The sequence below is a fragment of the Galeopterus variegatus genome, unplaced genomic scaffold (assembly GCF_000696425.1).
Source record: "Galeopterus variegatus unplaced genomic scaffold, G_variegatus-3.0.2 Scaffold6906, whole genome shotgun sequence".
NCBI lineage: Eukaryota > Metazoa > Chordata > Mammalia > Dermoptera > Cynocephalidae > Galeopterus > Galeopterus variegatus.
This window is the reverse complement of record NW_007733017.1, coordinates 95,205-107,623: the sequence shown is the minus strand read 5'-3', so window position 1 is coordinate 107,623 and position 12,419 is coordinate 95,205. Positions and strand designations below refer to the sequence as shown.

Here is a 12,419-nt window from a genome sequence, read left to right as displayed (position 1 = left end):
CAAAGAGCACTCAGAGCCTACGCTGTGTTTATTGATACAAGAAAGATGCTCACTACAAAGTCAGGCACTTGGAGGGGGGGGGCTGGAAATCTCCGAATTCCAAGTCTGGGAGGGCGTGGAGTCTTCTCCCATTCTCCCATTTTATAGATGACAAGGCTTCCAAAGGTTCGGGGGCAGGTCTGAGGTCTGAAAGCGGGACGTGATCTTGAATCAGGCTGGAGAGGTCAAACAGCCCGGTTGGCCGAGCTCAGCGCCACAGCACGCTGTGCCAAAAAGACTTTATTCTGCACCTCCTGGGTAAAGAGGGATGGAGATGAGACACATCTTCTCTCCCCCAGGTCCCTTTCCATGTGCGCCAGGAACTCTTCCCAGGGTCCCAGCCTGACTCACCGTCTCTATCTGGTGTTTGAGCTCAGAGATGAGGCGTCCATAGGAGTGAGCCAGGGCCACGGTATACGCCATCAGGATACTAGAGAAGACAGAAATGGAAGTCACTCCCGAAACACTCTTTAGACTATCTTCAATTTATGGCTCCTTAGAAACCAGGGACGTGGACGTGGACCCCCAAAACCTTTCCTTCAGACTCGAAGAGTCCAGTCACCCATCCTTCACTTCCCTCAGATCCAGGAGTCCTAATCCCCACTCTCTTCCTCCTTTGGACGTAGGTGTCCAGGCCCCCAGCCCTCCTCTCTTGAAGATAGATGGCAGGAGGACCCCAGATCACACATATTCAAAGTCAGATCCAGAAATCTGGCCCTCTCACCTGGAGATCAGCAGAAGGGGCACAGCAAAAGCCTGGGTCCCCAGAAAGGAGAGAAAGTTCTGGGTGGTCTCAGGGAGGCTGGAAATAGACTCAGGAATCAGGGCCCAGATGGATGACTGCCCGCGGAATGGACCACACAATTCAGAAGGCGGGATCCTGAAGTCAGAAACGGGCTGGGCTCAAGTAGGGCCAGGAGTCAGAACCTTGGATGAGGGTGGAAGGAAAGAGGAAGCGGGAAGGGAGGCAGGAGCCTCTCATACTTACAGGAAGATGCTATAAAGCACAGGAACAGCAGAGATGGCCAGACCCAAGAGAAGGACCAAGAGGAAAACGAAATTCACTGTAGAGGCTCGGAAGGTGCGGGAGGCGGGGGAACAAGTGGAGAACAGGGTAAACTGATAGGGGAAGGTGAGAAAAACGGGATCTGAGAAAAAAGAGTTTGAGTCCACTGCCTCTCCTTTTTCCCGATCCAGGAGCCCCGGTTCCCTCTTCATTCGGGACCCAGAAGCCTGAGTCCCCCATCATTCAGACCCCAAAGTCAGGATACCCTAGACCCCTACTTCTCCTAGATTTAGGAGTCTGTCTTCCAGCCCTCTCCTCTCTCAGGACCTAGTAGGTATGGCCTCCAGCATCCTTTTTCCCAGGACCCAGGAGTCCAGGTTTTAGTACCTCCCATCATACCCAAGGGTCCTCCCTCTCTCTCACCTTCTTCAGGTAGAAAAGCAGCAAGAACTTGGCGGTGTTTAGCAGGGGCAGTAAAGGGCAGAAAAAACTCCCCACCCAGACCACCGTCTGCGCGTAGATAAGTCCCAGCACCTCGTCGGGCACCTGGAACTCCTGTGTCCCTGCCAGACGACCCAGCGCCCCAGGACAGAGGCCAAAGAGCAGCCTGAAGGGCGGGGCAGGGCTGAGTCAGGGGCGTGCCGGATCGGGGTATCCCCGCCTCCATGCCCCGCCGACCAATCGGAAAGGAGCATATCTGAGGGGGCAGGGCTTTCAAGGTTCCGCGTTGGGGAGGAAGGGGGTCGTCCAGAGGGCGGATCCTGGAAACGACCTGCCAGAGGTATCTGGGAGGTAGGGGCGGGGTCAGAGAAAAATAACCCCCTAATACCGGGGGGCTGGGTTCTGAGGACCTAGGGCAAGGGAAAGAAGCAGTCAGAGGTGGAGATGGAAAAAAAGGAGCGAGGTGAAAAGGTAAGAGAACCGCGCGATGGGGGCGTGGCCACGGCGAGAGGCAGGGCTCTCACTTCCGAGGAAATTTGATGAGTAGCATGACTGCCAGGCCAGTCAGCAGATCGAAGAGCATGAGTTTGTACATCTCCTGGCCCACCCGAGTCTCCCAGCACTGAAGAAGAAAGAAACGAGTCAGAGAGACCTCGGAACACAGGCATCTGGAGGCCGAAGCCCCCAAATCGCAAGCCTATGAGACCCTATCCATACTTTGTCTCGGGGTCCTCAGCTTTTGCAAGCATCCGTACCCCTGTCCTCATGGGGAGGATGTCCCAGCACCCCAAGCTCTTCCTTCCTTCCAAAATAGGAGCCTGGACCCACGTATCTCCTTCTTTCTTTCAGGAACCGAGGATTTCGGGCCCCATACCTCCCTGCTTCAGGACCCAGGTAGTCCCACCCCTCCACCCCCAACGTCGTTCTCACCGGAAGTTCTTTGTAATTGTAACCGCAGGTTTTGCAATCCTGGGCCTCGGCATTGCCCCCGCAAGTGATTTTATTCCAGAGAGAAAAGAGCAGGAACATCAGGGAGGCGAGGCGGAGAAACACGGTCCTGTCAGGGGAAAGCGGAGGAAGGGAATCGGCACTGACCAAGCGCCCACCACGTATCAGTTCCCTCCTCCGTGAAACGCGCTCACGATGTCCCCCATTTCACAGATGAAGAAACTGAGGCTAGTAACAGAGTCAGAATTTGAATCCAGATCTTTCTAGATCCTATGTCCGCGGGACCTCTGTATCCTCTGCCGATGTCCCTCGGACCGCTCCCCCATCACCCCACTCCCCCTTGAGGCTGGAACCTCAGCAGGATAAGAACGATCTGTCGACTCCGAGTGTAGCCCTCCAGTTTGGCAATGAGTGTGAACACGGGCGGCAGCACGAAGTTGACCCCGAAGATGAAGAAGGACGGAAGATAATCTACCCCCAGCTTTAGCAGTGGCGTCTGCTGGACAACAGGCATCTCCTGGAAGAGAGGGTGAACCAAGAGAAGAGGTTCTGGGGTCCTGAAGGAGCCATGCTTACTTAAGGTACTCCCCCAGCCTCTTCTTCCTTCAGGTCCTCGAAGTCCTGGAACCAAACATCCCCCTTTTCCCCCCCCCCCCACCACTCTCTAAGATCCCAGGCATCCTAGACCTCCGTCCCCTCCCTTCCCCCTTGGAATTGTAGGTTTCAGAACCCCGGGACCCTCCTCCCCCAAGACCCTCCGCACCTGGAGCTCCACGGTGAGCCCTGTAGCCCAGTAGACCCCAAAGAAGGCTGCCCCCAGGAGCGCGAGCACCAGCAAGTTGAGCAGCATCCGCACCGACCACACCGCGGCATGCTGGCCCACCGTCCGCACCGCAGCCCGGCCCCGCACCACTGCTTCCTCTAGCTCCACCTGAGGCCAGAAGACCCGGGCCAGTGATCCAGAGATAGCCTCTCCTCGACTTAAACTGATGTGGCCCTCGCCCCACCCTCTAATGACCTCTACAGTTCTTATTCCCCCGAGGCTCGGATCCTCCAGGAAACCACTTAGTTCTCCTGCCAGCGCCCTTCTGTGGCCCCGCCCCGTACCCCAGCCCCCTCCCCTCCGAGACTCCACTCCTGGCTACCCAGCCCTGTACTACGAGACTGGCTGGGAGTGCCAGATCAGCCGTAACAAGTCCCGCCCCCTTCTTAACCACGCCCATCGCTTAACTTTGAACCAAGGTGTCTTAGGCCCCGCCCCCGGACTACCGCTTACTTTTTCCTGCGCTCTTCGACCTCATGCCTCCTGCAGCCCTCTCATTCCCCAACATTCGCCTCCTTAGAAGAAAGCTCCGCCCAGCGTCTCTCCAGAAGCTTCATAGCTGGACTAGGCCCTGCACATTATCTCAGCAGTCCCTATCTAGTAGATCCTGTCTCTCGGGCGCACCTGCAACTCATATAAAATGATGCGCTGGCGCAGCCGCACATGGACGTCACCACGGAGGCCGAAGTTCCATGCTGAGAACACCCGGTGGCTGTAGCTGGTCAGAGCCCCCGATTCGGCCAACAGTGTCTGCTTCAGCCCAGACGCAGAGCTGAGAGAGGGGAGACCCGGTAGATGGAGGGCAGCCACGAGCAGGGGGGACACCCTCTTAAGGGACAAATCAGGAAAATAAGCCCTCAGACCTTTGGCAAGCTGCCACTTGATGGAGAGTCAAAGAGACAGAGATACATACAGTCATTGGAGCTAATGGCTAAGAGAGATTTAGAGATAGACCTGGAAACAGAAACCTGAAAAAGAGACAGAACAGGGATCCAGAGTGAGAGGAACAGAAGCCCTAGGGAAAGGCAGAGATTTAGAGGGGAGATTGAGAAAGGGACACAAAGTCTCAGTGAGAAAGGAGGAAAGAAATCTAGAAAGAGGGGGTCAAAGACTCAGAGGGAAGTACAGACACCCAGAGGAGGGGTTTGGGGGAGACCAGAAAGAGGAGGACAGAGACCTAAGGAAGAAGAGGTATAGGGGCTGGCTCGTTAGCTCGGTTGGTTAGAGCACCGCCTCATAACACCAAGATCAAGTGTTCAGATCCCCATACCAGCCAGCCACCAAAAAAAAAAAAAAAAAAAGAGAGAGAAAGGGGTTAAAGAGATTCAAGAGATGGGGGCAAAAACCCAAAGAGGTGATAGAGAACCAGAGAAAGGGACAGAAACAGAGGACTGGGCAAAGAGACTCTGTATCCACCTTCACCACACTGGTCCAAGCCCCATCATCTCACATGGACAACTACAAAGTCCTCCTGGTCTCCCTGCTTCCACCTGTGCTCCCTTAGAATCCATTCTCTCTTGAGCTAATGGGACCTTTTTTTAATGCAAATCAGATGGCATTCCCGTGTTTAAAACCTATTCCACATCTCCCTGCTCTTGAGGTCTAGGCTCCTTCCTAGCATAGCCAACTAGGGCCCACCTGATCTGGTCCCTACCTACTTCTTGAAGGTCAAATCCTTTTCCTGTTCTTTCTCCTCATACTGGCCTTTCGTTTCCCAGAATAACCCTAAACCTCTTCCCTGCGACAGGGCCTTTACACTTGCAGTTCCCTCTGCCTGGAATGCTTGTGTCTAGGCTGTTCACCTGGCTGGCTCCTTCTCATCTTTCAGGGAGGCCTTTATCGACTACTCCATCTAATGAGGCTCCCCACCTATTCTCTATCACAGGGGTTGGCAAACAGGCCAAATATGGCTCAACACCTGTTTGTGTAAATAAAGCTTTATTGGAACACAGCCACTCCCATTTATTGAAGTATTGTCTGTGGATGCTTTTGAGCTACAGCAGCAGAGTTTAGTTGAGATAGAGAAAGTATGCTGATCCTTGCTGTATTGTAGCATCCCATTTGTTTCGTATGTAGTATTGCTTCCAAACTCAAATTATTGATTTGCTTGTTTATTTAACAGCCTATCACAGCTTATCTCCTCTCCTAAACTGTAAGCTATACAAAGGTAGGGCACTTAGGAGATGGTCCACTTTTTTTTTTTTTTTTTTTTACATCTTGGTTTCCTTCTTGACCACACTCCCTTACCTTGGGAATTTCCCAGTTACTCCTGAATGCCAGTGAGTCCCAAATTTGTATCACCAGTACAGACCCTTTCCTGAACTCACATATCCAACTGCCTATACAACACTCCCTCCTACCTCTAAAAGACACCTAAAAATCAACAGGTCCACAATTGTACTCCCCACATTCCCCATCAAACCTGCACTTTCTACAGTCCTGCCCATCTCAATGGATGGTAACCTCACCCTTCCAGTTGCTCAGGCCAAACACATGGAGTCATTTGTAAACTCAATCTTTCTACCACGTCCCACGTATACTTCATTAGGAAATACCATGCGCTCTCCTCTCAAAAATATCCAGAGTATCCGTTTATGTAAAGTACAAAAACAGGCCAAAGAAATCTATGGTGTGAATAGAAAGGATGGTTTTTTGGTGGCTGGTTTGTATGGGGATCTGAACCCCTGACTTTGGTGTTATCACACTGTGCTCTAACCAACTGAGATAAACAGCCAGAGCGGGATAGTGGTTTCTGTGTATGTGTGTGTCTCTGTGTGTCTGTGACTGTGTGTGTGTGTCTGTGATGGTAGTGGTGTTCTATTTCATGATACTTTCTTGATATGGGTGTGAACTTATCAAGCTCTACCCTTTCATTTGTGCACTTTTCTGGATGTGTGTTACATTTTAAAAAATAAAAACTAAGTCCAAAATTGACCACTTCTTACCACCCTCCTCCTATCACCCAAGTCTAAGACAGCATCATCTCTCACCTGGACTGCTGCAATAACCTCATAACTATTCTACCTGCTACTGTCTTACTTAAGTCTTAAACTCACTCTCTGTCTCCCTCCATTTCCTTCCCTCCCTCCCTCTTTTTCTTCTCTATCTCTTCCTCCCTCTCTGTCTCTCTTCTACAAACCCATATAGGCATCCTTTTAAAACCTAAGTCAGATTCAGATGATCTTTTTCTCAAGAACCTGCAATGACTCCCATCTCACTGCTGGGAATATACCCAGAGGAATGGAAATCATCAAGTCGAAGGTACACCTGTTCCCCAGTGTTCATCGCAGCACTCTTTACAATAGCCAAGAGTTGGAACCAGCCCAAATGTCCATCATCAGATGAGTGGATATGGAAAATGTGGCACATCTACACAATGGAATACTACTCAGCTATAAAAAAGAATGAAATACTGCCATTTGCAACGACATGGATGGACCTAGAGAGAATTATATTAAGTGAAACGAGTCAGGCACAGAAAGAGAAATATCACATGTTCTCACTTATTTGTGGGAGCTAAAAATAGATAAATAAGTACACAAAAAAACCGGGGGGGGGGGCGGGGAAGAAGACACAACAATTACAAGTCCTTGAAGTTGATACGACAAGTGAACAGAAAGGACATTGTCGAGAGGGAAGGGGGAGAGGGAGGAGGGAGGGAGGTTTCAGTAATGGGCCACAATAATCAACCACATTGTATATTGACAAAATAAAATTAATTAAAAAAAAAAAAATCCAAATTCTTTACAGTGGCCCGGAAGCCCTGCATGATGGGGCTCCCACTTCCCATTTCTTGCCACTCTTGCCTCCCTCTCTCCCTGTGCTCCAGCCCCACAGGTTTCCTTGTCGTCCCTAAAACATGCCAGGCTTGCTCCTGCATGCTCCTGCCTTTGCTATGGCTGTGCCCTCTGCCTGGAATATTCTTTACCCAGGTGTTTACTTGACTGAAGCCCTCAGCTTTCTCAATTTCTTTGCTTAAATATCATGCTCTCAATGAGACTTCCTTGGACCACGTATTAATACAGCAGCCGCCCCAGGCAACCCCATTGGCATCTGTACCCCGGATCGTCTTTTAACACACTATGTAATTGACTCATTTATTGCTTATCACCTATCGCTTGTTTCCCGCTGTTAAAATGTAAGCACCACCAGGACAAGACTTTTTGTGTTTTGTGTTTTGTTTTTATCAGGAAAGTTCAAACAAATTCATTTTTTTTGTCTGTTTTCCTATTTTTAGCTCACTGCTATATCCCAACTAGTTTGAATATTGCCCAACACATAGTAGGTGCTCAATAAATATTTGTCACATGAATGAATGAATCACCCCTATTTGTTTCCTATCAGAAAATACGTAATTAGGGCCGGCCCGTGGCTCACTCGGTAGAGTGCGGTGCTCATAACACCAAGGCCACGGGTTCGGATCCTATATAGGGATGGCCGGTTTGCTCACTAGCTGAGCGTGGTGCTGACAACACCAAGCCAAGGGTTGAGATCCCCTTACCGGTCATCCTTTTAAAAAAAAAAAAAAGAAAAAAAAAAAAGAAAATACGTAATTAATATGCTTGTTTGCTTGCTTAATGTTCTACCTTCCTCATTAGATGCTAAGCTACAGGAGGAAGAAAAACTTCCCATCTCGTATCCCTGGCCTTTACATGTATGAAGCATTTAAAAAAATGGTTTCAAAGGACCACAGATCAAGACAGTTTTCTTAGGGAGGGGTTGAGGAAGGGGCTTCTACCATCCCCACTCCCTCCCCTTTGGTCTAGGGGGTTAGGGTGTGTGGGATGTCTCTTACCGAGGCAGGATGAGCAGGAGGCAGATGAGGCCAATGACAAAGACCGAGCACAGGTAGGTGACCGCCAGGAGAGGACGAGGTGGGTAGAACCCGTAGAAGAGAGGGGACCACTCTAGGTAACCCTAAGCGGGAAAAGACAGAACAGGGGTCACTGTGGGATGGGTGCATGTGCGGTTCAGGGAGCTGGGCAGTCAGGGTATGGGGGTCAGGGTTTGAGATGCAGGTCATTGAGGGCAACACATCTCAAAGGTGAGCTGGCCAGTTAGCTCAGTTGGTAGAGTGTGGTGCTGACAAAACGAAGGTCAAGATTTCAGAACCCCCCACTAGCCAGCCACCAAAAAAATAAAAAATAAAAAAATGTGGGTGGGGGAATCTCCAGGCACTCACCTTTCCCGTGAGCAAGTTGAAGATCTGGGTGGGGTAGGTGACCAGGCCCTGGGAGTGGAGATTATAAGAGCCACAGGGTGACGAAGAGTTGGAGACAGGAGGCCCTGGGGGAGCCCCTTCCAACCAGGTGGGCAGCAGCATCATGCAGACATTAACCACAGAGGCCAGCACATTGAGAAGCAGCAGGAAGCGCAGAAGTGAGAAGTAGGACTCTGTACCAGCACCAAACTGGCCTGCGGCGGGCAGAAAGGGAGAGGCCTCAGGGTCCTTCCTGAGTGTAGCTCCCAGCCCCTCCTACCCCTCAGACCCAGGGATCTTCATCCCCAGCCCTTTCCTACCTCTGACCCGAGTCTAGGCCCCACCCCCAGGACTCCAGCCCCAACCCCACTGCACCCCCAATCCTCTTCAGTGTCCATGCCCAGGGCTGCAGGTTGCCCAAGTCTTCCCTCATCTTCTCCTTGGACCTCCGAAGCCACCGGGCCCAGTGGGCCCCCTTAGATCTGGAGCCGTGGGCCATTTGGTCCCTGGCATGGCTCTGCCTGGGAGGGGAAACAGAGTCAGTCAGAGACAGAAAATGAAAGGCTTAGCAGCCCCAAACTGGGAACCACCCAAATATAGAAACAATTCAGCAGCAGAATGGGGAAGTAAACTGTGGTATACAGTGTTCATAACATGGAATACTCCGCAGCAAGAAACAAACAAATCCACTGCTATGCAGAAGCAGCTAGACAGAAAAGAATAAAGACTACGTGCTTCTAATTTACACAAAGTTCCAGAGCAAGCACAATGAAACACTACTCTTGAGGGATGCACACAGAGGTGGCAAGGCCATAAGGAAAAGCAAGGACGCTATTATTGTAAATGTCAGGGAAGGAGTTACCTTGTGGGGAGAAAGGAAAGTGTGTTGTGGCTCTTGCCCTTGCTGGAGTTTACCTGGGCTCTCGCTTTATTAATGCAGTGGTCCCTCAGCATCCCTGGAGGATTGCTTCCAGCACCCCCGCAGATACCAAAATCCTCGGATGCTCAAGTCTCTTATATAAAATGATGCAGTATTTGCTTATAATCTATGCACATCTTCCTGTATACTTTGTCATCTCTAGATTACTTATAACATCTAATAAAATGTAAATACTATGTAGGGCCGGCCCGGTGGCGCACTGCTACAGTGCGCCGCTTGGGAGTGCGGCGGCGCTCCCGCCGAGGGTTCGGATCCCACATACAGACCAGTTCCTGCTCACTGGCTGAGTGAGGTGTGGGCGCAGCACTGAGGGTTGCGATCTCGTTGCCGGTCCCGGTCCGGGCGCGACACTGAGGGTTGCAATCCGTTGCCGGACACGAAAAAAAAAGAAAATGATTTTGGGCCGGCCCCATAGAAGATGTTTCAGGGGGGCCGGCCCGTGGCTGATAACACCAAGGCCGCGGGTTCGGATCCCATATAGGATGGCCGGTTCGCTCACTGGCTGAGCGTGGTGCTGACAACACCAAGCCAAGGGTTGAGATCCCCTTACCGGTCATCTTTTTAAAAAATAAAAAATAAAAAAAAAATAAAATGTAAATACTATGTAAATAGTTGTTATGCTGTATTATTTTTTATTTGCATTATTTTCATTGCTATATCATTATTATTATTATTTTTTTTCCCAAGTATTTTCAATCCGTGGTTGGTTGAATCCACGAATGCAAAAACTGGGGATATGGAGGAGGGCCGACTGCACTCTCTAAATGCGTACATTGTGTTTCATGCAATTTTCTGTAGGCAAATATATCATGATAAAGTTAAAAAAAAAAATTTAAAAAGCAGAGGAAAAAAAGGAAGGGAGGGAGAGAAAAAGGAAGGAAGCAAGGGCCAGCCTCACGCGCTGCCTGAGCAGCCACAGGCCTCACTCCCAGGAGGGCCTCAAGCTTGGGTGAATGCTCTGCTCTTGCTGTCTTGAAATGTGTGATGATTTTTGAACAAGAGGCCCAGCATTTTCTTTTTTCGGTGCACCCTGCAAATTTTGTAGAGGGACAGATGAAAGAAAGAAGTAAAAGGAAGACAGGCTCTGAAGAGAAGGCAGGGATAAAGAAAGACATAAGGCAGAGAGGAAGTAGATAATAACAGATTTCAGACTCAGAGAGAAACAGTGAGAGGCAGAGACAGACTTGGAGGGAGAAGAGAGACAAGGGAGAGTGAACCTGGGAGAGAGGAGAGTCCCACTAAAGCCATAAAGACAGGACACGCAGTGGAGTAGAGGCAAAGACAGGAGAAAAAAAGAGAAGCAGCCCTGAGACAGGTCAGAGAGAGAAACAAGGAGAGACTGAGCTGTGAGAAGTGGACAAAACCCCACACGTGGGCTAGATGGCCCAGGCCGCAGGGCACCGGAGGTTCCGACCGGGAGGTGGGGCCCTCACCTGTATGCCCGTCTGGCCTGCATGGGCCAGGGCAGTTCCCGGAAAGGGTGAGGTTCCTGCAGCTCTTTTAGGGCAGCTTCTGCGAAAGCCTGGATACTCCTCCCATTCTCCTCCTCCTCCTCCTGTGCCCCCCAAGGCAGGACCCCAGGGCCTCGGTACCGAAGGGTAGCAGCACTTGGGAGCTCGTTTAGCACAGAGGACAACGATGGGCCTAGGCGGGAAGGCAGAGGGCTGGAAATACCCAGAGTCCAGAACCATAGCCCCCTCCTTCCTCAGACCCAGCAGTCCAATCCCCCAGCCCCTCCTCCCTCAGACCCAGCAGTCCAACCCCCCAGCCCCTCCTCCCTCAGACCCAGCAGTCCGACCCCCCAGCCCCTCCAACCTCAGACCCAGCAGTCCGACCCCCCAGCCCCTCCAACCTCAGACCCAGCAGTCCGACCCCCCAGCCCCTCCAACCTCAGACCCAGCAGTCCGACCCCCCAGCCCCTCCAACCTCAGACCCAGCAGTCCGACCCCCCAGCCCCTCCAACCTCAGACCCAGCAGTCCGACCCCCCAGCCCCTCCAACCTCAGACCCAGCAGTCCGACCCCCCAGCCCCTCCAACCTCAGACCCAGCAGTCCGACCCCCCAGCCCCTCCAACCTCAGACCCAGCAGTCCGACCCCCCAGCCCCTCCAACCTCAGACCCAGCAGTCCGACCCCCCAGCCCCTCCTCCCTCAGACCCAGCAGTCCGACCCCCCAGCCCCTCCAACCTCAGACCCAGCAGTCCGACCCCCCAGCCCCTCCTCCCTCAGACCCAGCAGTCCAACCCGAGTCCACAGCCTCTACTCTTGAACCCAGGAGTCCAGACCCCCAGACATCATCTGCAAAGATCAAGTGTGGACACCCGCAGGCGCCTTTACCCCGGGACTGAGGAGTCCAGGCTTCAACTTCCTTTTCACTCTTATTCAGGAGCTTGGGACCCGGCCCCTCCCATTCCTGAGACATTCATGTCCCAGTCCCTAGCCCTCTCCTCCTCCAAGACTAGAGTCTGGTTCTCCAGACTCCTCCTCCTCAGACCCAGGACTTCCAGCCTCTAGCTCCCTTCTCCGCCATAAACTCAAGAAACCCTTCCCCTTTCAGTCCTCAGGACCCAGGAGTCCAGGCCTCCACTAGCCTCCTCCCTCAGGACTTCCACCCAGCCTGAAGGTTGGATGAATCTGAACTCCCTCTGGCTCCCCCACCTCCTCTGGCCTCCCGGGGGGCCAGGAAGCCCTCAGAGGAGCCCCAGACTTCAGATTCGCAAGTCGAGCGTTCTTCCATGGCCCCAGATGCGGCTGTTTCCGTCTCTGGTGGCCAGCTGGGTGGGGACTGCCCCAGGTAAGGGAGGGGCTTGGAGCAGGTGCTCCCTGGCCACCAGGTGGCCTGGAGGGAATAGTGTACACTTCCCATAAGCCCTCATGGCCACTGCTCCAAAGGTCTCCTGGGAACTGAAGTTCACATGGTGTCCTGAGCATGCCAGTTTGGTTTTTGGGGGCTGGGGCAGCAGCACATCATATTGGGACTTGGTGACCTAAGTGTCCCCCATTGTTTATCACCCACAGATACTC

At 52.0% G+C, this 12,419-nt stretch overlaps 1 protein-coding gene across 1 annotated transcript; it reads right to left on the bottom strand.

Annotated features, from left to right (window-relative positions):
• Positions 1–10: 10 nt before the first annotated feature.
• TMC4 (transmembrane channel-like 4) lies at positions 11–12,252 on the bottom strand. The gene is made up of 15 exons (XM_008591411.1): positions 12,054–12,252; positions 10,831–11,041; positions 8,833–8,978; positions 8,440–8,672; positions 8,053–8,174; positions 3,882–4,029; positions 3,198–3,365; positions 2,788–2,951; positions 2,417–2,543; positions 2,011–2,108; positions 1,469–1,652; positions 1,028–1,158; positions 764–919; positions 391–469; positions 11–293 (listed from the first exon to the last, which is right to left on the bottom strand). Exons 1-15 carry the CDS (start codon positions 12,130–12,132, stop codon positions 225–227), a joined length of 2,115 nt encoding a protein of 704 aa, XP_008589633.1. The 5' UTR covers positions 12,133–12,252; the 3' UTR covers positions 11–224.
• Between the last annotated feature and the right edge of the window lie 167 nt (positions 12,253–12,419).